We start from the raw sequence: 27,100 nt of genomic DNA on the forward strand, positions 1-27,100 counted from the left end.
AGTACCACGAGAATATTGCCTCTTGAACCCTTTAAACACTCTTCGAGAACAAACCACAACAAAATGATTAGACAACGCATTAGCCACAACAGTACCCACAGATATTCTGTTTTTCCCTCCCCCATTTCTTACTGCAACCAATTACCGCAAAGCGCAGTAAACTGCGAAACTGGGCAATCATTTGTCGATCGTGTTCAAAATTTGAATTTTGTATGAATTTGACACAGTGTAACCCCGATGATACGCCCATTGTCTTACGACGAAACACCGCGGTCCCAGCAAACTGCCCATATAAACAATGCCTTAAAAACCCCGAAAGTACAACGCTCGGGTGCACGTGGTCCGCTTCACACGACGCATCCTGGCGGGGATAAACGGGCGTTTTAGATGCGGAGCAGCTTATGGTCGCGCCTGTTCCCTCCGCCGTTGTGCGTCCGCCGTTGTACGTCCCCTTGTGCGGCGTCCACACCCCCACTGCGCATGCGCATCCACCTCCCCCTCCTCGCCTCTCCCTGTCTCCTCTCCGGCATTCCTCCTCTCCGACGCTCCTCTCCTCTCCGGGATTGCGCAACGAATGGCAACACCTGCGGCTCCGCGCGTGATATTGCGAAGCAGCTTAGGGTTAGAGGCGCGACGGTAGCCACTGCATACTCCGCTGGGGGCGCCACTGTAGCTCCGCGGTATAAATGACGCGCGCGCGCGCTCCGCTCCCCTCAGTCTCCTCCCGCAACGCCGCGATCCAACTGAAAACTAATGGGAACTTGAATCGACCCCATGGCTGCTTCGCATACTACTCAGGGTTCCCCTACGGGATGATGGTGATTTTTTTTGTAATCTTTTACACCGCTTCGCCGACTCGTCCAGATCTTTCTTTATTCCTAACTTTAGTTTGCCGCTGCCTGATGTGCGAAGGCCCGCAGGCAAGCAGACGCAACCGAGGAGGCGGGTACTGGTTGGCGGGTGTCAACCAACGCGCCAACAGCGAGAAGTCAAAGTCCAGACAAGTGACCCGGAGGATCGCCAATTTGAAGCTACCATCGAGCCGACGAACGTCAAAACATACGACGCACCACAACAACTGCTTTCTTCGCCTGGTCGATTCAAGTTACTCTCTTTCGCAACGCGCTCTCGCCCCTATCTCTGCTCTTCCAAAGCCACGTTGCCGCTCCGCTCCTGTCTCGTACTCGCTTGGTCTTGTTGGTCCGAACTCTCGCCTTTTTTCCTCTCAATTTGCTCTACCACGTTGGCCTTACCTCGCACGCGCGAGGCGGGGCTATAAATAGCGCGGGGCTGGGCTATAAGTAGCGTCGGAAGGCACGCGGGTCGGGTAGCGCGCGGTGCATGGCTGGAGAGCTAGCGTAGACGCAATGGAGGGGAGGAGCGGGCACCAAATAGACGTTTTATTTTTGGAAACTTCAGCTTGCAGTTAGGGTTTGCAAATTACACGAGAATGCACTGAATGTAGTACTTAGTCCACCTAGCCCACCTGTCACGTGAGGTCATATATTAGGGCGACATTTACCCGTACGCCGATCGTACGACCCCCGGTCATACCACGCTTCCGCGTGGTCCCTTAAAAGTCGTATTATCGTGGTTCCACTGTATTATATTCACTTTGGTATTGAATGTGGTATTCACTTGTGGTGTTCACTCATGTATGTGGTTTTTACTTCTGGAGAGCAGACATCCAGCTGTTAAGTTGTCGACTGTCTTGCATATGCAGTGGAATCCCGATAATACAACTTTCAAGGGACGACGAGAAAGCGTCGTATGACCGGGGTGTCGTACGACCGGGGTGCGGGTAAATGCCAGCCTAGTAGACGATCTCACGCGACAGGTGGGCTAATAACTTATTTAAACTACCTACTATAATTTGCGCGTTCTACTGTGATTTGCGAAATTTAGCTGAAATCTCAAGTTAAAAAAAAGCAACGCCTATGTTGCACCCCCCCTCCATGCGTCCGAGCTAGCCCGCCAGCGAAGCGCCGCACACGAAGCCACACCTGTTCGGTCCGGCGCTATTTTTAACCCACGAGCCTTGCGCTTTGCGCGCGCAAGGTAAGGCCGACGTGTCGAGCAAATTAAGAGGGGAAACGGGGAGTGTGAAACTGCCAAGGCCAAGCGAAACGAACAAGGCGGAGATTGAAAGAACGGGATTTCCGTAGAGGGTGAAAACACCCTCTGAAGGGTCCCGTCCGTGCTATTGGGTCAAAGTGCTCAACACATAGCTGTTTTCGTTTCCTTGAAGATCCATCAACGCGAAATAGATGAGTCAAACTTCGCGAGTAAACCGTGTTGCGGCGAAAATTATAGCGCGGTCTTGCTACAGTGGCTTGCTTTGGCGGCAAGCGATTGACCCAAAATGGCGGTGCCAACGTTTACAATTAAGCACATCCTCTAAGGCATTTACGATGACGCCTTTGAAATGCTGCTGGCGGAGAATCCCCTAACGGTCACCGACGTCATCAACCTGTGCCAGAGCTATGACGAGATCAGGAGACAGCGAGCTCTCACACGGCGATCCGTTGGCCCAGATGTGTCGAGTTTAACTTCTGGTAGCGACGACAACAATCTGTCTCCGCGCATTCAGCAGTTCATCCGGGAAGAAGTTGCCCGTCAGCTTTCCCTAGTTTCCTGCACACCGACGTCTGACACCACCCTTGCCCCTTCGTTTAGAAGTACTATACAGCAGAAGGTGGCCGATACCATACCATGCTCCCGCCAACACGCACCTGGGACTGCTTCGCTCATCGGTGCCAGCATCGCGGAAACCACACTACCTCCTGTTCCGCCCACGTACGTGACCTCGTTGCAAACGCTACCTGTTGCGGGACCTCTAACCTACGCCGACGCCATCTCCAGGCCCTTTGACGAAGCCGTCACAAGTCAACCAATCGTCCCGGTCATGCCGCGACAGCCCACTGAGCTCACAGGAAGAACAACGTATCCCAGCTACCTGCCGGTGCCGCCTCTGTTGCAGATGCCGCCACCCGTACGGCTTGACCCGTCATTTTCGACCACCGCTTGGCGCACGCCGGATAATCGCCCAATCTGCTTTGTTTGCTTAACTCCCGGACACGTGGCGCGTTACTGCCGCCGCGGGGGGATGCCTGCACGGCAGCCTTTTTGGAACGTGCCGTATGTCTCGCCGCAGCCGATGCCTCGTGCTCCGACCAGTTTTACCGAGACGTCTCCGCCCGCCAACTCGCGTGCGTGACACCACCAACCGTCACCCATCCCCGCGACGCCGTTCATTTTGGCCGATGCGTCGGCGTTCCTTGCCTCCTGAAGTGGAACACTAGGCGCCGCAGTTCCGGAGGCAAGAGCTGCGTCATCGTCCAACTGTTCAAGACCTACCTTCTCACCCACCAACGTCGCCGACATCGTAATAGATGGAGTCGCCGCTCATGCACTGGAGCCGCCGTTTCAGTTATCCGCCTAGAGCTTTGCCGCCGCCTGAAAAAGGTTATGAAGCCGCATTTTGGACTACCCTTACGTACTGCTTCAGCACCTTCGATCGAACCAGTAGGTACGTGTACTGCCCGGGTGTTCATCCAAGACGTTCTGTATACTGTTCAGTTCATTGCCCTTCCTTCATGCTCACATGAGGTCATCCTGGGATGGGATTTCCTCGCGCGGCACAACGCTATCATTGACTGCGCCCGAGCCGAAGTTGAGTTGTTTTCGCCGCTTGATATACCATCTGAAATTTCTGCAACACCTCTTTCCTTAATAGTTTCTGTCGCCGACGACACCACTAATCCTTCATGCTCCCCCGTACCTGTGCCCTTAATCTGCCATCTTCCTTCCGACGTCAATGCACTTTTCACGCCGTCGCATTTGTTCTGCCAACGCCAATGTCTGTTGCTTCCTTTCGCCTTGCTCAGTATCCGCCCTGTTCGTTTATAATCCTGGAGCTAGTCCTCCCTCTTTGCTCCGCGGCGACTGCCTTGGACGCGCCGAGTCCGTGGAATCCGCCGTTTTCATCGCCGCTTTAGACGACCTGCCGCACGTTGAGGTGACCGGACTGTGCCCACCTCCTGCCACTGCATCTCAGCTATCCCTGGAAGTTTTCGATCGTGCCATCAACGCCGACGTTACGCCGCCCCAATGAGACCAACTGATAAAACTGCTGTGTCAATTTCATTCGTCCTTTGACTGTGCGCAGACGTCGCTTGGTCGTACCACGACGGTGAGCCACCCTATCGACACCGGCTTCCACGCGCCTTTACGTCAGCGACCTTACCGCGTTGCCCCTTCCGAAATGAGCATAATAGATGAACAAGTGAGTGACATGCTCCAGCGCGGTATCATTCGCCAATCGAACAGCCCCTAGGCGTCACCGGTAGTACTCGTGCAGAAAAAGGACGGTTCCATCCGTTTTTGTGTCGACTACCGTTGCCTAAACAATAAAACTCGCAAGGATGTTTACCCACTACCACTCATCGACGACGCCCTAGATTGCTTCAAGGAGCAGAATATTTTTCGTCCCTTGATCTACGCTCCGGATACTGGCAAGTCCCGATGGCAGATGCGGATCGTCCGAAAACAGCCTTGGTTACTCCAGACGGTTTATATGAATTTAAAGGGGCCCTGAAAGCCGTTTTGAGCACACTAAATGAACTAGCGCAATCGTTAGATTGGGTCGTCAACGTCATCTGCGCCAAGTATTACTCTTTTACGCGCAGTTGTTGCAAAGTTTTTCGCTTTTCCCTTCCCTTCGTGTTTTTGGACGCCGCCATCTTCACATGTCTACGTCATCGATTCCCAGATGTTCGTCATGAGCTAGACATCCTGCTATTGGGCGACTTTTTCACGCACTTCCGGCAAAGAGATAAGTCGTCTGCTCAGCGTCGGCTCGCCGGCTGATCCGCCAGCGTAGTGCCCGAGTGCTTGGACATTTTACGACAAACGAAACGTGTGTAAACAAACGCTTAACCGTTTGTATTGAATGCAACACGGCCATAACACGACATGGATATTCTCTTACCTGAGTACGTTCCATAAAGAAAGCGTTGAAGCCCCGTGGCACTTCTTTCGTGCAATCGCAGAGAACGCCCTGAGCCGAATTGAATGCCCGGGTTTCACGCACACATTTTATTCAACTTCAAAACAATCCAGAGACGCGTTTCGAACGAACACAACGTCACAACATGCGTTGCAAGTCTGAACCGCGATTGACAGACGGTGGGTTGCCTCCTCCTGCCCGTCGTAAATTCGACACTCACCTCGCGCGCGGTTTGCGTGGACGAACAGCAAGTCACTTAACTCTGGCGCACAAGCCGAGATGGCTTTTGGCCACGCACACTGCACATACCCCATGCGAGGTTGAGTCGTACGTCGCTCGAGAAAGATAATCCATACCATGGGAAGCCCTATCCACCCGCAGAAGCACAACGTCGCATTCCATTGCGAAACAAAGGCGTCCACAACACACACACCAGCGCCTCCTGTAATGCCAAACGCATCTCGCACTTCCCAATGGGAGTGAGTGGTACGCCTGCAGTGCCCACATGTCGCGAGGTGGGGCCCCAAGCTGAACCGGGATCACGGAACCGTAACGGACTTCTAGAGTGGTTCGTGCCTTGTTGCCAAGGCAACCGATGTTTGAGATTGTCAAAGAAATGGCGCTCGCTCGAGCGCTAGAAAGCTCAGAGTCGCGGCGGAACACGTTTTACCAACGTAGCTGCTCTCCACCACGCGTCGCCCCAAGCTGAACTGGTCACATGATTGAAGCGTTTTGTGCACGGGTTCTGTATCGGTTTAAAATGTCTTTTTCACATGCCGCCGGCAGGAATTACTACCGCCGCAAAATAAGACCCGGCACCAGCGGGGCCACATCTGATACGGCGCTTTTTGGATAAACAGTGCGCGGTGCATCAAAGAGAATGAGCGCACGATCCTCCCCGTGCGGCTGCGAGTTCGCCGCCAAAAGCAACTGTAGCAACGTACACCGCGAAAGGGCAAGGACAGGCCGCCGCACACATGCGGCCAGATTTTTCGTTCGATTTTCCATCCTTGAGCGGAGTGCGGGATTCATGGTGTCAACAAAACTTGCCCGTAGCCACGCCCGTAGCAGACGGCTGTCTGAGCAGCGCAATAGCGGAAGTACGTCACCGCTGAGGAGCGCAGCATCATGGGAGGGAAGGCTCGCGCGCCGTCAACAGCGGAGAGTACATTGAAACGAGGAGGAAACGCGGCTCCACGATAATGCGCGGTTTTTGATTTACAATTTCTCAGCTAATACTCATCGCTTTAACAAAATTCTTGCGGGAGGAGATTGCTAATACATTGCTTTATTTGGTTACATGTACATCCATGCATCGGCGAAAGGTATTTCAGGACCCCTTTAACGTCATGCCGTTCGGCCTGTGAACGCGCCCGCCACATTCGAACGGATGATGGACAATACTCTTTGTGGCCTCAAAAGGAAGATATGCCTGTGTTACCTGGACGAAGTCGTAGTGTTCTCACCCGACTTTTCCACGCATCTACGGTGGCTCGAGCAAGTTTTAGCTTGTATGAAGGACGCAGGCCTTCAACTAAACCTAAAGAAGTGGCGATTTGCTGCTCGCCAGCTGACGATCCTTGGCCACGTCGTTTCCAAAGGTGGCGTTTTTCCCGATCTGGACAAGCTTCGTGCCGTGGCTGAATTCCCGAAGCCGACCACGATCAAACAGCTTCGTAGCTTCATAGGACTATGGTCGCATTTCCGCCGCTTTGTGCGTAACTTCGCCTCCATCATTGCGCCATTGACACAACTTCTTGGCAACAAGACGGGACTTTTGGCATGGTCATCGGCTCGGGACAAGGCCTTTACAACCACCACCATTTTCACAGTGAGCCTCAGTGTGCTCACGCCGGCGTGCTAAAGACCTACGAACGCCTTAGACTGCGATATTACTGGTGTGGTATGTACGGCTTCGTTCGTCGTTATGTTCGCTCTTGCACGGACTGTCAACGGCGCAAGCCACCACCCCCTCGTGCGCCTGGCCCGATTCAGCCTTTGGCGTGCCTGATTCGATCTTTTGACCGGGTACGAATCGACCCCTCCCGTGCACTGCGGCTGGCAATAGGTGGGTCATCGTAGCCGTCGAACAACTGACACGGTACGCCGAAACCGCTGCGCTGCGTTGCCGGTACTGCCGACGGCGTTGCAACATTTCTACTCAACCGCATCATTCTACGTCACGGCGCTCCTCGGGAACTTCTCAATGAAACGGGGCGTGTCTTTCTTTGTGACGTCATTCAGGCGCTACTAAAGGCCTGCCGCATCGTCCACCGCACGACTAGTGCACATCACCCGCAGAGAAACGGCTTAACCGAACGTTTCAACCGCACCTTGGGGGACATGCTGGCAATGTATCATCCGACCATTCCAACTGGGATATGATTCTTCCATTCGTAACCTACGCCTACAACACTGCCAAGCAAGCCACCACGGGTTTCTCTCCCTTCTTCCTTGTGTACGGACGCGAGCCGACGTGCCTGCTTGACACGATCCTCCCCTACAGTCCCGAAGTGTCTGAAGCCTCGTCGATCTCCGACGTCACCCGACGTGCGGAGGAGTGCCGCCAACTGGCTCGCTCGTTCACGTCAGACGAGCAAGGACGCCAAAAGTTCCGCCATGATGCGTCGACGTCTACCACAGAATTTTGTCCGAATGATCTCGTTTGGCTCTGGATTCTGACCACGACTCCTGGGCTGTCGAGCAAGCTCCTTTCAAAGTACCACGGACCGTATCGTGTACTCGAACGGATGTCGCCTGTCAATTATGTGGTCGAGCCTCTGAATCCTTCGTCTTACAGTCGCTGCCGTGGCCGACAGACCGTTCACGTAGCACGCCTGAAGCGATACTTCCAACCCGCCATGGTCTCGTGCCCCTAAGTCGCCAGGATGGCTCCTATTCGCCCCGGGGAAATTGTAAAGGAGATTAATGGTACAGGCACTAGTGAACGAAAGACGACAGTGCGCCAGACTCTGTAGCCGCGAAAGCAGCATCGAAAGTGACAACCAAAACGAAAACCACCGACGACGAAGACGACAGGCGCGCGTATGTGGACCCGTTCCATCTTGGATATCGGTCATTAAAAAGCCTTCCGTCGGCTACCTTGCGTTGAGCAATACATCCCCTTAGTATATATATATATATATATATATATATATTGTAACAAAGATAGTGAGCGACCGTTAGAGCACCAGTCTCCCCGAGCGAGTATGTGTTCGGCTAAAGCGGCTGACCTTCTGAGTGGCGTCAATCCCCCAGTGGGTATATGTCCCCGTAGCGGCACAGCGGCAGCTCCATCGACAGTGCTTCGGCGCGAGACCTGCGCGCGGACGCCAGACCTCGTTTGGACTCCGAAACGGCCAGACCTCGTTCGTGCCTCTTGCAAGACCTGCCAATAAACCCCATTATATTTTGGTGGAGGTCCTAGTCTTCACGCGATCCCCAGCCTGGAACTACGAAGCAAGCGAGTGCTCCCGCCCCTGCATCGAGAAATCGACGACGAAATGGCGTCGCCACAGCAGGCACCCATCGTGTGCTCCGGGTCTCTTCGCCAACGCGACCCCGCCTTTTTCAATGGCAAAGACGACGCCGATGCCGAGGATTGGCTGTCTGCCTACGAAAGGGTGAGCGCCTACAACCGATGGGACGACGGGATGAAGCTGAACAACGTCGAGTTTTCCCTGACCGAGCTCGCCAACACGTGGTTTCATAACCACAAACCGCGCATGAAAACCTGGCCTGAATTCACGACCGAGCTCATTAAGGCGTTCGGTCACCCCGCTGTGCGCAAGCTTCTCGCTGAACAGCGGCTTCGCGTGCGAGCACAGCGAGACGACGAGGGTTACACCAGTTACATTGAGGACGTCGTGGACCTCTGCAAGCGGGTGGATCCTGCGATGCCTGAGTCCGACAAGATCAGGCACATCCTCAAAGGCATCGAGGATTATGCATTTCAGATGCTCCTGGGCAAGAACCCGCAGACTGTTGACGAAGTCCTCAATTGGTGCCTCAGCTATGACGAGCTGCGTAAACAGCGTGTTGTGACTCGACAACGCACACTGCCCAACGAAGACGTTTCACAAGGGACACTGTCGTCATTGGCCGTACCTTCCGACCTTTCTCCTCTTCTGCCGCACATCGAGGCGTTCGTGCGTGCAGAAGTTTCGCGGCAGCTGGCCCTGCTTCCTAGCGCTCGAGAGCCTGCCTTTCCGCTGCCCCCGACTGTGCGGCGAGTGATTCAAGAACAGGTCGCCGAGGCACTTCCCTCAGCCTGCCAACCGCCACATGTGCCTGTATCCGTGGCTTCACCCTTGACCTCACACTTAGCGTCAGCAGTGGCACCGCCCTTTTCAACTACCGCCGCAGCGCCACTCGCTTCCCCAGTAGCATCGACCCTAACGGTACTCATGGCTGCGCCTCTCGCTTCACCGGCTGTGATGAATTACGCTTCAGTCGTACGACAACTGGAGCCAGGCGCGTTTCAGGCATATCAGTACACGGCACCCCAGCGGGCGACACGGTATTCTCGACCGGCACCTCAACAGCTCAATCCTTGGCGCACACCAGACAACCGGCCGATATGTTACGCATGCTGCATGCCCGGGCACGTGGCGCGGATGTGCCGTCGGCGGCCACCACTTGATCGTGATGTCCACCCTGTATCGGCCTACGGATCTCAGCCGTATTTCGCCCCCGGTGATTCAGGACCGACACCGAGCTCCTGTACTAGCGAGCCACCACCATTTTCGAGCCGTTGCCCTTCTTCACCGCGTCGCCGCTCCGTGTCGCCCATGCGCCCCCGACAAAATCCGGTTGGTGAGGGAAACTGACGGCTGCAGTTCCCGAGGCAAGAACTGCACGACCGTCAAAATGCCGAAGTCCTCTTATATCACCCGCTAACGTTATAGATGTGACTGTGGAAGGTGCCGCCGCACTAGCGCTTGTTGATATGGGAGCCGCAGTGTCAGTGTTAAGTGAACGTATCTGCCGCTCGTTGCGTAAAGTCACAACACCTCTCGGTGGACTTACTCTTCGGACTGCAAGTGCGCAAGAGGTTAAGCCGCTAGCCATGTGCACCGCTCGTGTCCTCATCCAAGGCATCACTTACGTCATCGAGTTCGTTGTGCTCCCGTCATGTTCTCACGATATCATTCTTGGGTGGGACTTTCTATCCCGTCATCACGCCATAATCGATTGTGCTCGTGCGCAAGTTGAACATCTACCGTTGTGGGAGCCGCCGCAGAACGAACTGTCGATCAAGTTGCTGGTTTCCGAAGATACCGATATTCCCCCGAGCTGCTCCGTGATTGTTCCTGTTTCTTGCAATGTCGCTGCGGACACAACCGTGATTTTCACACCGTAGAGTTTATTTCTTTGGCGCAAGTTGCTCCTCTTACCCTCCGCTGTCCTCGATGTTCGCTCTGGTTCAAGCTTAATGGCGGTCTGCAACGCATCCTCTTGCCCGACAACACTGTTCCATGGGGAATGTCTGGTTCGTGGAAGCTGTTGATTCCTCGCATGTAGAGGCCGTGCCCAACGAACCGTCGTTCTTCCTTGTGAGTGCACTTAGTCCCGAGTGTACGGCAAGTCCAGACGTGTTCCTACAGTCTATCAACAAAGACCTCACCTCGGCCCAACGCGACCAGCTCATCAACCTCCTACAACGTTTTCGGGAATCGTTCGATTGCCACCAAGCCGCCTTGGGACGCATGTCGAATGTCGCCCACGAAATTGACACCGGCTCCCACGCGCCACTACGGCAGCGGCCATATCGCGTGTCACCTGCGGAGCGCCGCGTGATCGACGAGCAAGTGGCAGATATGCTTGCGCGCAACGTAATTCGGCCCTCTACCAGCCCGTGGGCCTCCCCCGTGGTACTGGTAACTAAGAAAGACGGGTCGATCCGGTACTGCGTAGATTACCGTCGCCTGAACAAGATTACACGCAAGGACGTCTACCCGCTACCCCGTATCGACGATGCTCTTGACTGCTTACAGGGGGCAGAATTCTTCTCCTCACTAGATTTGCGGTCAGGCTACTGGCAAGTGCCCATGGCCGATGCCGATCGCTCAAAAACGGCGTTCATTACGCCCGACGGGCTTTACGAATTTAATGTGATGCCTTTCGGGCTTTGTAATGCGCCAGCTACCTTCGAGGCGGCCTCAAGTGGAAAACATGTCTGTGTTATCTCGATGACATTGTCGTGTTTTCGCCATATTTCCACACGCACCTTGAGCGCCTTGAACAAGTGTTGACGTGCCTTGCTTCGGCTGGCTTGCAACTAAACTTGAAAAAGTGTCGCTTTGCTGCTTAGAGGCTAACAATCTTGGGCCACGTTGTTTCTAAAGACGGCAGACTTCCGGACCCGGAAAAGCTTCGTGCAGTGGCAGAGTTTCCAAAACCGACCACTCTGAAAGACCTTCGAAGCTTTATTGGTCTCTGCTCCTATTTTCGGCAATTCGTTCGAACCTTTGCCACCATTATCGCCCCTTTGACACAGCTCCTCAACGGAAGCGCAGAAATTACCGAGTGGCCTCCTGCTTGTGAAAAGGCATTTGTGGCTATGCGAAGCCTGCTGACGTCGCCACCCATACTACGCCATTTTGATCCGCTTGCACCTACTGAAGTTCACACTGACGCCAGTGGTGTCGGTCTAGGTGCCGTTCTCGCTCAGCGTAAAGCAGGCTTCCATGAATACGTTGTTGCATACGCCAGTCGCACCCTGACTAAGGCGGAGCGGAACTATTCCGTTACCGAGAAGGAATGTTTGGCTACTGTTCGGGCTATCGCCAAATTTCGTCCCTATCTTTACGGTCGTCCATTCCACGTTGTCACGGATCACCACGCTCTATGCTGGCTGTCCTCACTGAAAGACCCTTCCGGTAGACTCGGACGTTGGGCTCTTCGACTTCAAGAGTACGACATTCGAGTCATATACCGGTCCGGACGCAAACACAGTGATGCCGATGCCCTGTCTCGGTCACCCGTCGTGTCCGACACTGGTTCCCTGTCCACAGCAGACTGCGCGGTGGCGTCGCTAGCTATACAAGATATGGCCTCAGAACAGCGTAAGGATCGGTGGATTGCCGCAATCTTGCAATACCTGTCGAGTCCATCAACAGTTCCAGCATCCCGGGCAACGCGCCGCCAGGCTTCACACTGCGCCATACGTGACGACCTGCTCTACCGCCGGAACTACTCATCTGAAGGCAGGAAGTGGCTACTCGTCATTCCTGGCCATTTGCGTTCCGAATTTTGCTCTTACCACCACGCTGACGCACAGTGCGCCCACGCTGGGGTGCTGAAAACGTATCAGCGGCTCCGTTTGCGCTACTACTGGCGGGGGATGTACACATTTGTGATCAAGTACATCCGCTCGTGCACAGAATGTCAGCGTCGTAAGTGTCCCCCTCAACATCCCACGGGAGCATTGCAGCCACTACCGTGTCCAGCACGACCTTTTGACCGTGTTGGAATAGATATTTACGGTCCACTTCCCAGAACGGCCGCAGGCAATCGTTGGAATATTGTGGCAGTTGATCACTTGACACGGTACGCGGAAGCAGCTGCACTGTCCACTGCCACTGCTCGCGATGTCGCATCCTTCCTTCTTCAACGTTTTATTCTGCGGCACGGAGCGCCCAGGGAGCTGTTGAGCGACCGGGGACGAGTCTTCTCGTCCGAAGTCGTGGAGGCGCTGCTCACTTAATGCCGCGTTGTTCACAGGAAGACTACATCCTACCACCCCCAAACCAACGGGATGACAGAACGTTTTAACCGTACACTGGGCGACATGCTGTCGATGTATGTTTCTCGTGACCATTCGAACTGGGACTTAGTTCTTCCTTTCGTCACGTACGCGTATAATACGGCCACGCAGTCAACCACCGGCTTCTCACCATTCTTTCTGCTGTACGGGCGTGAACCTTCCTGCCTACTTGACACCATCCTTCCTTACCGCCCTGACATCTCGGAATGTGTTCCAGTCTCGGAAATCGCCAAGCGAGCCCAAGAGTGCCGCCAACTGGCACGCTCCTTCACGGCAGCAGACCAAGGACGTCAGCAGTATCGCCACGGCGACAGTAGTGGACCGCCAACTTACGCTGCTGGCTCCCTTGTATGGCTACGGACACCGTCTACGGCCCCAGGGCTTTCAAGCAAACTTCAGACGAAATACCAGGGTCCCTACAGAGTCGTCGAAAAAACGTCTCCCGTCAATTACATCGTCGAGCCGGTCACTCCTAGTACCGATCGTCGCTTCCGTGGCCGCGAGACGGTTCACGTTCAGCGTCTCAAGCCCTATTACGACCCGCTTATCGTCGCATCACCCTGAGTCGCCAAGGATGGCTCCTTCTGTCCCCGGGGGTGATTGTAACAAAGATAGTGAGCGACCGTTAGAGCACCAGTCTCCCCGAGCGGGTATGTGTTCGGCTAAAGCGGCTGGCCTTCTGAGTGGCGTAAATCCCCCAGTGGGTATATGTCCCCGTAGCGGCACAGCGGCAGCTCCATCGACAGTGCTTCGGCGCGAGACCTGCGCGCGGACGCCAGACCTCGTTTGGACTCTGAAACGGCCAGACCTCGTTCGTGCCTCTTGCAAGACCTGCCAATAAACCCCATTATAATATATATATTGTTCCGAGGATCATGTGGTGAAACCTCATGGTTGCCGCCTGAGAGACCATGGGGCTATGTGCCCGCGCCTTGCCGGATATGCGCCTAGCGCTGACAGGGAACGCAGAGGAAGACGAGGATTTGTCTCTCGCTCGTATTGCGGCCGCCTTGCCGGACTGGTGACTCTTTCCACTCGGACTGATTTTCTGTAAATACCTGCTAATACACCAGTATTCCTTGCGCCTTCCTCGTAACATCTTATGGTGGAGGTTGCGGTCTGATCCCTATCAGTCAAATTCACCCGACACGGAGGTGCGTAGCGGTCGCCACATTGGTCTACAGACCATGTCATCGACTCAAGCACCGGTTGGCACCGCACCGGTCGTCATCGTGTCCCAACCAAGAGAACCCGGTATGTTCAACGGAACAGATGGCCTCGACGTTGAAGACTGGTTCCGCCGGTATGAGCGAGTTAGTTCTCACAACCGCTGGGACGACACTTTGATGCTGGTGAACGTCTCCTATTCTTTTAGGGGCGCAGCAAAGACTTGGTTCGACACCCATGAAGCCACGGTAACAAGCTGGGACGACTTCAAGCAAAAGCTCCGCGCCATTTTCGGCCAGCCCGAAGCTAACCGCCTTCTGCCAAAAACAAGTTGGCCTCCCGTGCGCAAACGTCTACTGAATCGTATGTTGCGTACATTCAGGACGTTCTCGCACTGTGTCAAAAGGTCGACAACCAGGTGTCTGAAGACGACAAAGTAGCGAATGTGTTGAAGGGCATCGCCGACGACGCTTTCCTCCTGCTTGTCTGCAAGTGTCGACGCAATAATTAAAGAGTATCGTCGCTTCGAGCAGGCAAAAAGTCGCCGCATCGCGCCGCAGTACGCCCGCCTCCCCAACACTGCCGCGACTTCGTCGTGTGAGGACCTTTCCCCACGCCCTGGTTCGGCGGCTGAGGTCAGTCCTACCCGAACTGCAAGCATCACTCAGATCGTACGTCGGGAGCTGGAGGGAATGGCCCCCTGCACTTTCCAACCAAGTGCCTGATAGTGGCATGCATATGCTGCCCCTCATTCAGGCCGTCGTGCGCCAAGAAATTGCGACCATGGGCATTCCTACCACCTGCGCCGCGAATTGCCACAATGTCCGCCCCAACTCCGCCTTCGCCGAACCGCGGGCTGATTTCGTCTTTCCTCGCTCTCGGACAACAAACCTCGCTGAATGGCGCACAGCGGACGATAGGCCCATTTGCTTTAGCTGCCGTCGGGTCGGTCATGTGGCCCGTTACTGCCGGTCCCGCTGGTTTTCGTATACAGCCCCCTGTTGATTCTTCGCCCGTCTACGCCAGACCTCGCCGCTTCGTGAATCCCGATTCGTCGCCATATGCTCAAACTTCCGTTCAAGGCTTCCCGATTCAGCCGTTCTCCATCTCCGCAGCGCCACCAGTCCCGCTCGCCGCAGCCTCGCCGTTTCCAGTCACCGGTTCCGGGCGGACGCACCTCCTCGGAAAACTGAGAAATGCAGCTCCCGGAGGTGATGCTGCATTTTCGACCCCTGACCGAAATCCTGTTCTTACGATACCGGCTCAACATAGCTTACTGGAAGTACAGGTAGACGGTATGGCCGTCAAGGCCCTCATTGACACTGGTGCGCAAATTTATATTATGAGTGCTGCCCTTCGTCGTCGTCTTCGTAAAGTACTGACCCCTGCCCCTTGTGCTGTGCGTGTCGCTGACGGAGGTATGCCTTCGGTTGCCGGAGTATGTGCTGCCCGTGTCAACATCGCTGACCAACAAACTGTTGTTCTTTTCACAGTCTTGGACCAATGCCTATATGACCTTATACTCGGTCTTGATTTCCTTTCTGCCCATTCTGCCTTAATTGACTGTTCCGAAGGCCTTCTCCATCTTGAGCTACCCTTGTTGAAGAATCTCAAAGGCGAACGGAAAGCAAGAAAAGCAAACTGTATTTACAGTAAGTACAGGGCAAAACAAGCTTTAACATGGCGACGAGAATCTTCCTTCTTCTTTGACTGACGTCGAGCTTTATCAACGGGTTCGTGAGTACGGCGGCTTCATTTCTGTTCTCCAGAGGTGAGAAGGCGGTCGAAAGTAAGCCAAAATCCGCTCGGCGTGGCTCACCTCCGGAGGTCTCTTGTTCCCTGTTCTCCCGACGGTTCGTCGCAAGCTCGGAGAACGTCGAGTAACGGGTTTTCGGCACCAAAAATGTGGAAAAGGTACAAGCCGCCGAGACCCGTTCTAACTCGTGATTTAATAGAACATGATCATGATGATGATGATGGGCACGAGGGAGGCGAGGCGTCTTCTTTTTCAACAACCCTGTTCCGACGCCGCGATTGACGAAATTCAGCAGAAGTCACGGTTCGTATCCGCAAACCACACCCCGGTTATTACCGTTTACTGCCGCTTATGTCCCGTTGACGCCGAGCCCTCCTGTTGCAGACGGCGTATACGAGGTTTCGCCCATTGTTAATGTGGTCCTCACGCGGAATGTGGCGTTGCCTCACACCCTGGTCACTATAATTGACAACCACGTTGAGCTACCGTTTATCAACTTCGGCTCCTCTGCGCAGCTCCTACCGGAGGGCATGTCTCTCGCAACGATTTCCCTTCTCCAAGACTACCACGTTGCCGCCCTGACCGTCGATGATAACCTTGATCATTCCAACGACGAATGACGAACTCCAAAACCCGACCACCATTAGGCTGCGATGGTTTCCACCGACCTACCGCCCGCACACGCCGGTGAGCTCCTCAATCTCCTATACTCTTACCGAGACATTTTTGACCTTGACAACCGTCCACTCGGTAAGGTAACCACTGTGAAACATCGCATCAACACCAGCGATGCCAGCCCCATTCACCGAAGGCCTTACCGCGTGTCCCACACTGAACGCAAAACCATCCAGGAGGAAGTAGACACCATGCTCCGCAGAGATATAGTAGAGCCTTCTTCGAGTCCTTGGGCTTCCCCCGTCGTCTTAGTAAAGAAGAAAGATGGCAGCTGGCGTTTTTGTGTCGATTACCGCCACGTAAACAAGATTACCAAAGACGTGTACCCTCTGCCTCGTATAGATGATGCCCTTGATTGCCTCCATGGTGCAAAATACTTCTCCTCCATCGACCTCCGATCCGGATACTGGCAGATTGCGATTGACGACCTTGACCGAGAGAAGACAGCCTTTGTAACACCAGATGGCTTCTATCAATTCAAAGTCATGCCGTTCGGCCTCTGCAATGCGCCCGCCACATTCGAACGCATGATGGACTCTCTGTTACATGGCTTAAAGTGGTCCACATGCCTCTGTTACCTAGATGATGTCGTCGTATTTTCCCCCGATTTCGACACTCACATTCACCCACTTGCCGACGTACTTGACGCGTTCCGACGGGCGGGTCTTCAGTTAAACTCGAAAAAATGTCGCTTCGCGCACCGCGAAATAACCATTCTTGGCCACCTTGTTGACGCCAATGGAGTCAGACCTGATCCTGAGAAAATTCGCCCCGTCCAGCACTTTCTCAAGCCGCAGTCTGTTGGAAGGAATGCCTGCCTGGCACCACGCGCATGACGTCAAGGCCGTGGCGCGAGGCGCGGGGCGTGAGAGCTTTATTCTCTTCACTATGCTACACGTGCGGGTGTAGCAGATTGTCCCACATCCTCCCCTGTCTAAAAAGGTCACGGTTCCAACCGCGATGGCGGAATTATGCACCGGCCACTCTTGCTGTGAGTATGGTCACTGCTTGTGCATAATGGGTTCCGCGGGACTGTCTCTTGTTGCTGCAACTCGTTGGAATGTTGAGGCATTGCGACCAGGTGAGTTCTGTTGCGGCGAACAGATCCATACTCCGTGTCGACCCAGTAGGACCTCGGCTCCTCCGCTTGCTCTTTGACCGTGCCAAATTTTTTAAGGTCCACGATCCATACGTCAGTGTCGGGGTCCAAGTCCGGAAGGTCTCGTGCCCCATGCCGGATGTTGAAGTGGTGCTGTTGCTTTTTCCTGCTTTCAGCCTCGTATGCCCTCAGCCTGTCTCTGTCCGGGAGGTAGGGGACTAGGCTGTCCGCAGAAGCCGGCAAAGTAGTGCGGAGTCTCCTACCCATTAGGAGCTCAGCGGGAGAGTAACCGTTCTTGAGTGGGCTCGTCCGGTACGCCAAAAGCGTTTTGTAGGGATCGCCCGTCTTCTCGAGGGAGCTCTTGATCACTTTTACGGCAGCTTCCGCGAGCCCGTTGCTTTGAGGGTACCGGGGACTCGATGTCACGTGTTTAAAACCGTATTCTTTGGCGAAGGCTGCAAACGGTGAGTCAGGTCCCCTTGAAAATTGTGGACCGTTGTCACTGATGACCACTTCGGGAATTCCATGCCTTGCGAAAATTGACTTGCAGTGAGTTACTACTGCCCTCGCATTCAGGCTCGTGAGTTTGGCCAACTCGGGATACCTTGAGTAGTAGTCGGTGACGATTAGCCACCATGCTCCTCCAATGAAGAACAGGTCGACGCCGACTCGCTGCCAAGGCCTGTCAGGAAATTCTGTCGGCTGCAGCGGCATCTTCCGGTTAGTCCTGTGCTGGAGGCAGGTCCGGCAAGACTTGACAAGATTCTCGATGTCGGTGTCAATCGTAGGCCACCAGACAGCATTTCTTGCTCTCGCACGGCATTTGTCGATGCCGAAATGGCCTTCGTGCAGTACGCGGAGAGCTGACTCCTGTAGCTTTTTGGGCACGACTATCCGAAAGCCATGCATCAGGATGTCGTTGACTTCGGTGATGCTGTCCTTATGTGGCCAGAATTCCTTAAGGTTTTGTTTTAGGTCGCGATGGCTCGGCCAACCCTTCTGCGTGAATGCACGGAGCTGGCGGCAAAGTTCGTCGTGTTGTTATTCCTGTTTCAATTCGTCCAAGGAAGGTGGTGAAACTGGGAGCGTAGATAACAGCTGACCCACGTGTCCTTCAATCTCTCTCTCGAGCTCATTCGTCTCGCCGTGGCTTACGGGAGACCTCGATAGGGCATCAGCTGCGGTCAGTTCTTTGCCGGGGACGTAAACGACCTCGTAGGCGTAACGCATTAAGCGCATCCGCATCCTCTGTAGACGAGGCGTTAAGTCGTCGATGGGTTTTGAGCCTAAAAGCGCAACTAGGGGCTTGTGGTCGGTCTCAAGGCAAAACTTCATCCCAAAAACGTAGTCATGGAACTTCTCGCATGCCCAGACGAGAGAGAGACCTTCCTTTTCAATCTGAGGGTATCGACGTTCTGTTTCCGTAAGTACACGAGAGGCATAGGCGATAACAGCGAAGTGGCCGTTCTCTTGCTTTTGGCGCAATACGGCGCCGAGACCGTAGGACGACGCATCCGCTGTGATCTTCGTCGGCCTGTCGTTGCTGTACACGGCTAGAACTGGGCTGGATGAGAGCAGTTTCTTCCATTTGCCGAATGCATCCTCTTGTGCGGCCTCCCAGACGAACTCCTGCTTTGAAGACAGCATGCTGGACAAGGGCTGGAGAAGTTCGGCCATGTTCGGTACGAAACGACCGAGGTAAGTCGCCATGCCCAGTAGCCGTCGAAGTTCAGTCTTGGAAGTTGGCCTAGGCATTTCTGTGATGGCTTTGAGTTTTCTCTCATCAGGTCGAACATGGTTGTTCTCGATGACGTGCCCTAAGTACGAGATTTTCGTGACGCCAAACTGACATTTTTCCTTGTTTAGGGTGACACCAGCGCGTCGAATCCGCTCGAGAGTACTTCGGAGTCGCTCATCGTGTTCCTGTTTGGTCGAACCCCAGATGAGAATGTCGTCCATGTGACAGGCGACCCCATCGAGGCCTTGCAGAATGTCACTCATGCGTCGTTGGAAGTGTTCAGGAGCAGAGCAAATGCCGAAGGGTAGACGATTGAAGCAAAAACGACCAAAGGGCGTTATAAAGGTCGTGATCAATTTTCTTCTCTCAGTCAGCGGGATCTGCCAAAAACCCGAGGTTGCGTCGATTTTCGAGAACCATGCGGCCCCTCGAAGCATGCCAAGGGTGCGTTCAACAGCTGGGATGGGATGCCACTCGCGGAGTACAGACTTGTTTAGTTCCGTGTAGTCTACACAAATTCGGAGTGCCCCCGAAGGCTTGAGTACGACGACCATTGGCGCGCACCATGCTGTGGGTTGCGTGACAGGAGTAATTACGCCAACTTCCTTCATTCGTTGTAGCTCTGCCCTGGTTTTTTCGTAGAGGGGAAGTGGTACCCGTCGTGGAGACGTCAGGGCAAACGGAGTTGCGTCAGGTTGGAGCACGATGTCATACTCCTGTTGCAGCTTTCCGAGCCCTTGGAAAACGTCGGGAAAATCTCTTTCTATGTTTAAATCCAAAACAGTGTTCACAGACGGGAACAAGCCAAGGTTGGTGATGGCTGGTTTGCCAAGTAGGGCTGTGCGCAGACCGGGTAAGATGTAGACGTTTTCTACGCTTTCTCGGCCATTGAGCTTGAAACGAAGCCTTGCCAGTCCCGAGATGCGCAGAGTCTTTCCATCTGGACCCTGAAGCACCCGGTCGGGGGAAGTCAGAACGACGTGCTTGAAGAGCTGTCAGAATTGTCGCTCCGGGATAACAGTCTCATCCGCTCCCGTGTCGATTTTGAATACCAGGGTCTGGGACTCGACGAGGGGACAGACTTCCCACCTGGATGAAGCCGTCGTCGCCATGAGGCCCAGGAAACCTGGCTCCTGCTCGATGTTCCGAAGAGCATTTGTTGAGCGGCAGACGGTTTGGAAATGGCCCTTTTTCCCGCACTTCTGGCAGACGCAGTCTTTGGCAGGACAGATGGCCCTCACGTGACGCTCTTTGCCACACCAGCCGCATGATTTCTTGAAACGCCTCGGGTGGTGTGTGGTTGGGGGTGGCGTTGCAACTGGGTCTTTAACGGGTCTACTACGCCGTACTTTCAGAGCGTCGAGGTTGACAGCTTCCTTTGGCGTGCCCGATAAGAGTTCTGCCTGCTGCTGTTGGACTGCTTCATTCTGACGAGCGATGGTTAGCGCCTTCATTAGGTCTAAGCTGGGGTCAAGCTGCAGAGTTTGCGACAGTTTATGGTTCTTGAGGCCCACGACTAGTCTGTCTCGAATTAACTCTTCGCGGAGCTCCCCGTAGTTACAAGAATCTGCTAGTGCGTGTAGGGCTGTTGCGAAATCTTCGACTGACTCACCATCCAGTTGGACTCGGGTGTTGAATTTCGCCCGCTCGTAGATGATGTTTCGCCGAGGTATGAAGTAGTCCTCGAAGCCCTTAAGCACTGCGTCGAAGTTCTTCTGTTCGTCAGTAGTCAGCTTGAAGGTATTGAAGATATCCTCTGCCTGGGGTCCCATGAGGTAGACCAGTGCATCCACCTGGCATTCTTTGGGTCGATCGCTGAGCCCTGAAGCAGCCCGGTAGCGGAGGAAACGTCTCTTCCATTGGGGCCAGTCTGACGGTGAGAAGGTGAATGGGTCAGGTGCCGTGATCTGGAACGAGGCCGCGCTGCCGTTCTTGTTGGCCATCGAGGGTGAGTCGCTCGCGAAGGTCGCACGCAGGTCTGTAGTCGAGGGAAGGCCCGTAGACGAGGCAGAAGCGGCTTCAGAACGAGGGTTGGTTGGGTGTGCTGACGTGTCGTTCAGGCGGAGAGCAGCGGTCAGCACATCCCACTTCTGACACCATGTTGGAAGGAATGCCTGCCTGGCACCACGCGCATGACGTCAAGGTCGTGGCGCGAGGCGCGGGGCGTGAGAGCTTTATTCTCTTCACTATGCTACACGTGCGGGTGTAGCAGATTGTCCCACACAGTCTACCAAAGATGTGCGCAGCTTTGTCGGCCTGTGCTCATACTTTCGCCGCTTTATAGTGGACTTCGCCACTATCTCCCGTCCCCTCACCGAGCTTCTCCGAAAGAACGCGACTTTTTTTTGGGGCCCCGATCAAGCAGAAGCATTCTCAACCTTGGTTTCTCTGCTTACAGCATCCCCTATATTGGGGCATTTCGACACATCCACACAAACGGAGGTCCGGACAGATGCCAGTGGCCACAGCATAGGTGCCGTTCTAGCACAAAAGCAACATGGTCGCGAGCGCGTTATTGCATATGCGAGTCGTCTCCTGTCCACATCCGAGCAAAATTACTCGATCACAGAGCGCGAGTGTGGGGGCGCCGACCAGTGCAGACGTGACAAGATCGGCTCCCAACTGTTTGAACGATTTCGGTCGGATAATCTACTTTTATCGCTGTGTTTTTGGCTTCAACCAACGCCGGAAGTTGCAGCGCTTCTGTGGATACCAGGTTTTCGCCGGTGGTTGATCTTTTCACCGAAGTACTGAACTTTTTCCCCGAGCGCCACGCTGGCGACCGCTAGGCCTAACGCTCGGCAGGCCTAGCGCGGCGACGCGCCGGTGGCTGCCCTCGCTGCTGGCACGGCGAACTCTGCGACAGCTGACATGGCGGCGGCTTCGATGCAAGTGGAAGGCGATTTCATCGCCGAAGACGATATTGACAAGGAATCGGGCTGGAAGAAGGTCACCAGCCGAAGGGAAAAAAAAGTCAGCCGAGAGCAGCACGATAGCCACGCTAGCGAAGAGAAGGTGAGTGCACGCCGGCCGTTTTCCAGCGTCGTGAATCGGGTGGTAAAGGCCTCACGCATGGCTCCCATGCCTCAGGAGCACATCAAGATTGTGATACGCCCCAGAGGGGGATTGAATTTGGAGAAAGTGGGCCCCGCCGTGGGTAAGGCGGTTACCGAAGCGGCAAGCTTGAGCTCGGAGCAAACGCTGCATGACGTAATCTGCCCAAACATTACGCAAAACATTATGGTGGCCAGCACCCCTCTAAGAGAAAATGCGGACAAGTACGCTCGCATCAAGTTCATAACGGTGGCCGGGAAGGTCTTCGAAGTCAACGCTTACGAGACCGCCCCCAGCGATACGTGCAAGGGGATTATTAGAAACGTGGACATCGCAGACGGGCCTGCAACCCTTGAAAGGAACATTTTGAACGACCGTAACCCGTTGGCGCTCGGCGTCAAGAGAATCAAGAACTGCGGATCTGTTATTATTGTATTCGATGGACTTCGTGTACCGAACTTTGTGAGATATGGACCTACTCTAGTGCGCTGCTACTTATATCGGAAACAAGTGGACGTGTGCTACGCTTGCGGAAAGATCGGACACCGGAAGGACGTTTGCCCGACACCCGGTGTTTCGGAATGTAGGGGCTGCGGCGTGCGCAACCCAAGTGACCCACATGTGTGCAACCCGAAATGCAAGCTGTGCGGGGGCTTGCATGTGACAGCGGATAAATCGTGCAAGAAACGCTACTTGATGCCATACGTGGTGCGTGTTAGACGTCAAGAGCGCGCGAAGGCACAGATGGTCAAAAAAGAGACGCAGACGGTGAGCGACAGGTCCGAATCCAGGGGGCGAGCTAGCTCGCGCTGCCGCTCTCGGTCCCGACGTCGTGCGTCATCAAAAAAGCGAGACGCAAGCAGGAGCAGAGGTCGCTCCCGCTCCAGAGGGCCGCAGGCGCGTTTCGCGGCTGGTGGTGGCGCATACTCGTGGGCCAACAAGGTTAAGGGCACAGAAAAAGGCGCGGATCAGCCAATGACCCAAGCGAATCGTAGTCTAGAAAGAGATAGGATTCTATCGCTGGAAAAGGAGAACAACAGCCTCAGGGCGGCGGTAGAGAGGCTCACTCTCGAATTGATCGAGCTCCGCAGAGAGATTACTCGTAACAAGTCCGAGTCCTCTGAGAGTCCCTGTGATAGCGAGGTTCCGGGGTCCATGGAGGTTGCTCCGTCAGAGGGCGAGCGTCCCTCAGATAGCGAAGTTCCAAGGTCCATGGAGGTTGCTCCGTCAGAGGGCGAGGTCGCAGAGTGCCCAGCTCCCAAGAAGCGGGCCCTTACTCCGCCCAGTCAGTTGCAGTTTAAGGCAAAGTCTGAAATCAAGGAGGCTCTATCTGCGATTAATGATAGTATCAAGCAGATAAACGACCGACTCACCCGTATTGAGCACAATGAGGAGAGCGTCGGGGCTAGGCTGCAAAAGATCGAGGCATACTTGAATGATACGGTAGTTCCAGCTATGGTGAAGATCTATCCCAACCCTTTGGCAGAGCAGGGTATTTCCCACAGTAATACTAACCTAAATAACGCAATCCCACACGGTCAAGATGGCCTCGATAACTAAAGCCTTTAGAGCCTGGCAATGGAACTGCCGAGGATTCAACCCAAAAAAGGCGGCCCTCCAGCAGTTTATTAGATCACAAGCTGAGAAACCACATGTTATTTTGCTTCAGGAGACTCTTGCGGCTGACCTCCCTTTCACGGGATACAAGGCGGAGAGCCTCCGGGAGGATAAAGGCAGGGGTGTGGCTATTTTGATAAATAAGAAGATCCCTTATATCCGGCACGAGCTCCGTACGTCGCATTGTAAGGTAGAATTTATCGCTGTGGAGATAATTCCTAACAATTATATAGGCAACAGCAGCAGTATATTTCTCCTCAATTTGTATAGTAGCCCAAAAGAATCGAGGCAGAGCTTTAAGGCCACCCTAACTAAAGTGGCACGGCTGGCCGGTAACGCTCCTCTGATTGTTGGTGGGGATTTCAATGCCCCTCACCAAGCGTGGAAATACCCTTACTCCACCGGCAAGGGTGAAAGGTTATGGACGCACGCCTCGGACGTTAGTCTCACTCTCATTACAGACCCGGGTCACCCAACTAGATGCGGCACTTCTACGTGCAGGGACTCGACGCCGGACCTAACTTTTGTCCGGGGAATCGAGAAACCTAGCTGGGTGAATACTGATATTGACCTCGGCAGCGATCACTATATTGTAGTCGTCAGCTTCGAGGTAGTCTGTAAGAAGCTGAGGGAGTTTAAACTGATTGATTGGGATAAGTTCCGCAAATTGAGGGCTAATCCCGATGCCTCTCCCGATGAGGCAGATCCTCCGCTCGAGAGCTGGATCGAGCAGCTTGGGCTGGACATTCACGCGTCAGAAAGAACCATCCTCACGGATGTTGGAACTGAGAAGATGGACCACTGACTAGCTAATCTCCTTGAGGCTAAGCAATCAATACTAGCACGGTGGAAAGGCCAACGACTGAACACGAGACTTAGGAAAAAGATCGCGCTGCTGAACAGAGAGATTGAGGAGTACTGTAAAGTTCTATGTAAACAACAATGGGATGAGATATGCAATTCCTTAGACGGCCAACTTCGCAAAGGGAGAGGCTGGGGTCTCCTCAGACATCTACTAGATGAGGGAGGTTCCAGATCCAAGCCAACCCAGCGGTCGCTACTGAGCAAAATAATTCACAAGGCGCGGAAGGAAGCTAAGGATGACGAGCTCTTGGAAGATCTAGCCGGTCAGTATTTGCCACTTATAAAAACGCAGACTTTCGTCCCTCCGCCAGTAGTGTATACGGGTTCTCCCAACCACGCGCTTGACGGAGATTTTTCGGAGGGAGAAGTTCGTTTTGCTATTCAGGAGCTTAACAGTAAATCTGCTGCTGCCCCTGATGGTATTTCGAACAGAGTTCTTCGCAATCTTGAGGATAATTCCATCAGCTATCTAACCAGACAAATCAATAATATCTGGAGAGAGGGCTACGTCCCAGATACTTGGAAACACGCTAATACGATACTCATTCCTAAGCCGGGCAAGCCTCTCGGACCTAAAAACCTCAGACCGATCTCTCTGACGTCCTGCCTCGGCAAGGTTGCGGAGCATGTTGTGCTTAACAGGCTCTCCGCTTATGCGGAGGATAACCAGCTTTTCTCGTATACCATGATCGGTTTCAGGCCGGGTCTTTCGACCCAGGAAGCTATGCTCCGGATCAAAAAGAAGCTGCTAGATCGGGTCACTCAAGACACAAGGGCCATTCTGGGCCTTGATGTAGAAAAAGCCTTTGATAATATACGCCACACGGCTATACTTCAGGCCATATCGGACCTTAGTCTCGGCGAGCGTTTCTTTTCTTACGTTCGATCTTTTCTCAGCGGCAGAACCGCCTCCCTACGCATTGGAGATATTATATCAGAACCCCTCGAGCTTGGAGACAGGGGAACTCCTCAAGGCTCGGTACTGTCTCCCTTTTTGTTCAATCTAGTCATGTCCAAATTAGCTAGAACACTTCTCGATATTGAGGGGGTTGAACACACCATCTACGCTGATGATGTTACCCTGTGGAGTGCTGGGGGCAGTGACGGTGAATTGGAGGCTCGATTGCAAAAAGCTGTCAGGGCCACAGAGCTATACCTCGCCCCTGCGGGTCTTAAATGCTCCTCAAAGAAGTCGGAGTTGCTTTTCTATAGCCCATCTAGACCAGGGCGCAAGCCCAGGGGTTGGGAGCAGGACAGGAGGCCCAACGTTGCGCTTTTTGACATGCACGGCAATCGCATTTCGGAGGTCAATTCCATCAGAGTTCTGGGCTTAATTATCGAAGGAAACGGTTCCAATAACTTAATGTTACAGAAGATTACCGGGGAAGTTGAAAACGCGTTACGAATGTTTCGACGCATTCTCAACAGGAATAGGGGTATAAGCGAGGAGTGCGCCATCAGGCTTATCCACGCTTTCGTCCTATGCCACATTTCTTACGTCGCGGCTATGCTCAATTGGAAGAAAACCGAAGAGAAACGCCTCGACACCATGATTCGTCGTGTTTTTAAGGTAGCTTTGGGGCTTCCTATCAATGCATCTACAGATCTCCTACTGAAACTAGGGGTTCACAATACGTTATCAGAAATCGCAGAAGCCCAGCACACTGCGCAGGTAGGTCGACTGTCAGGCACTAGAGCAGGCAGAGACATTCTGGTCACTCTGGGCATCTTTACCGAACAGAATAAGGAGAGTGTTAAACACCTTAGCAGAGAAATCAGAGACTCCATCGTGGTCCGTCCTTTCCCCAGAAACGTCCACCCTGTCTTTAATCAAGGAAGGAGACTGTCTCGAGCCAAGGCACTTCTAGCTGCAGCTCTCGAGAGCCCTACCGAGTCGGCTTTTGTAGATGCTGCTCAGATAAATGGAAGACAGGCCTTTTCGATAGCCGTCATTGATGCTCAAGAACGGATGTGCAACGCACTTTCCGTGTTTACCAAGAATCCGGAGGTTGCTGAGCAAATGGCCATTGCACTTGTTCTGCTTGATCCTCAACATAAGGTCATTTATAGCGACTCTAGGGCGGCCACTCGAGCCTTCGCCAGGGGAGTGGTTGATGCCAAAGTCTCCAAGTTATTGGAAGATAGACACATTAGTAATCATTCGATAGTCTGGTTTCCAGCCCACATGGGCGACCTCGGGGGAGGACAGCGGAACTTCAATGAATCCGCACACGAGGCGGCGCGAGGACTCAGCAGCCGCGCACCCTCCCAACCACCCCCGTCTCCACAAAGGGCTTTCAAGGATCAACTTCAGACCTACAACGAGCTCACCAAGCACTTCTACTTAAATCGAC

At 54.0% G+C, this 27,100-nt stretch overlaps 1 protein-coding gene across 1 annotated transcript; it reads left to right on the top strand.

The window, feature by feature from the left end:
• The first annotated feature begins 22,082 nt into the window (after nucleotides 1–22,082).
• On the top strand, nucleotides 22,083–24,687 carry LOC144158094 (uncharacterized). Its single transcript, XM_077688751.1, has 2 exons — nucleotides 22,083–23,033; nucleotides 24,583–24,687. Exons 1-2 carry the CDS (start codon nucleotides 22,083–22,085, stop codon nucleotides 24,685–24,687), a joined length of 1,056 nt encoding a protein of 351 aa, XP_077544877.1.
• The last annotated feature ends 2,413 nt before the right edge of the window (nucleotides 24,688–27,100 follow it).

Source organism: Haemaphysalis longicornis, unplaced genomic scaffold, assembly GCF_048455015.1.
Source record: "Haemaphysalis longicornis isolate Haplotype H1 unplaced genomic scaffold, Haemaphysalis longicornis Haplotype H1 scaffold_10, whole genome shotgun sequence".
Taxonomy (NCBI): domain Eukaryota; kingdom Metazoa; phylum Arthropoda; class Arachnida; order Ixodida; family Ixodidae; genus Haemaphysalis; species Haemaphysalis longicornis.

What these genes read in the sequence shown, in the direction of transcription:
- LOC144158094 (XM_077688751.1), top strand. Translation starts at nt 22,083, where the DNA reads ATGGCGGCGGCTTCGATGCAAGTGGAAGGCGATTTCATCGCCGAAGAC. An exon ending in TCAAAAAAGAGACGCAGACG is followed by an intron (nt 23,034 to 24,582) that starts GTGAGCGACAGG and finishes TCTCCCGATGAG; the next exon opens with GCAGATCCTCCGCTCGAGAG.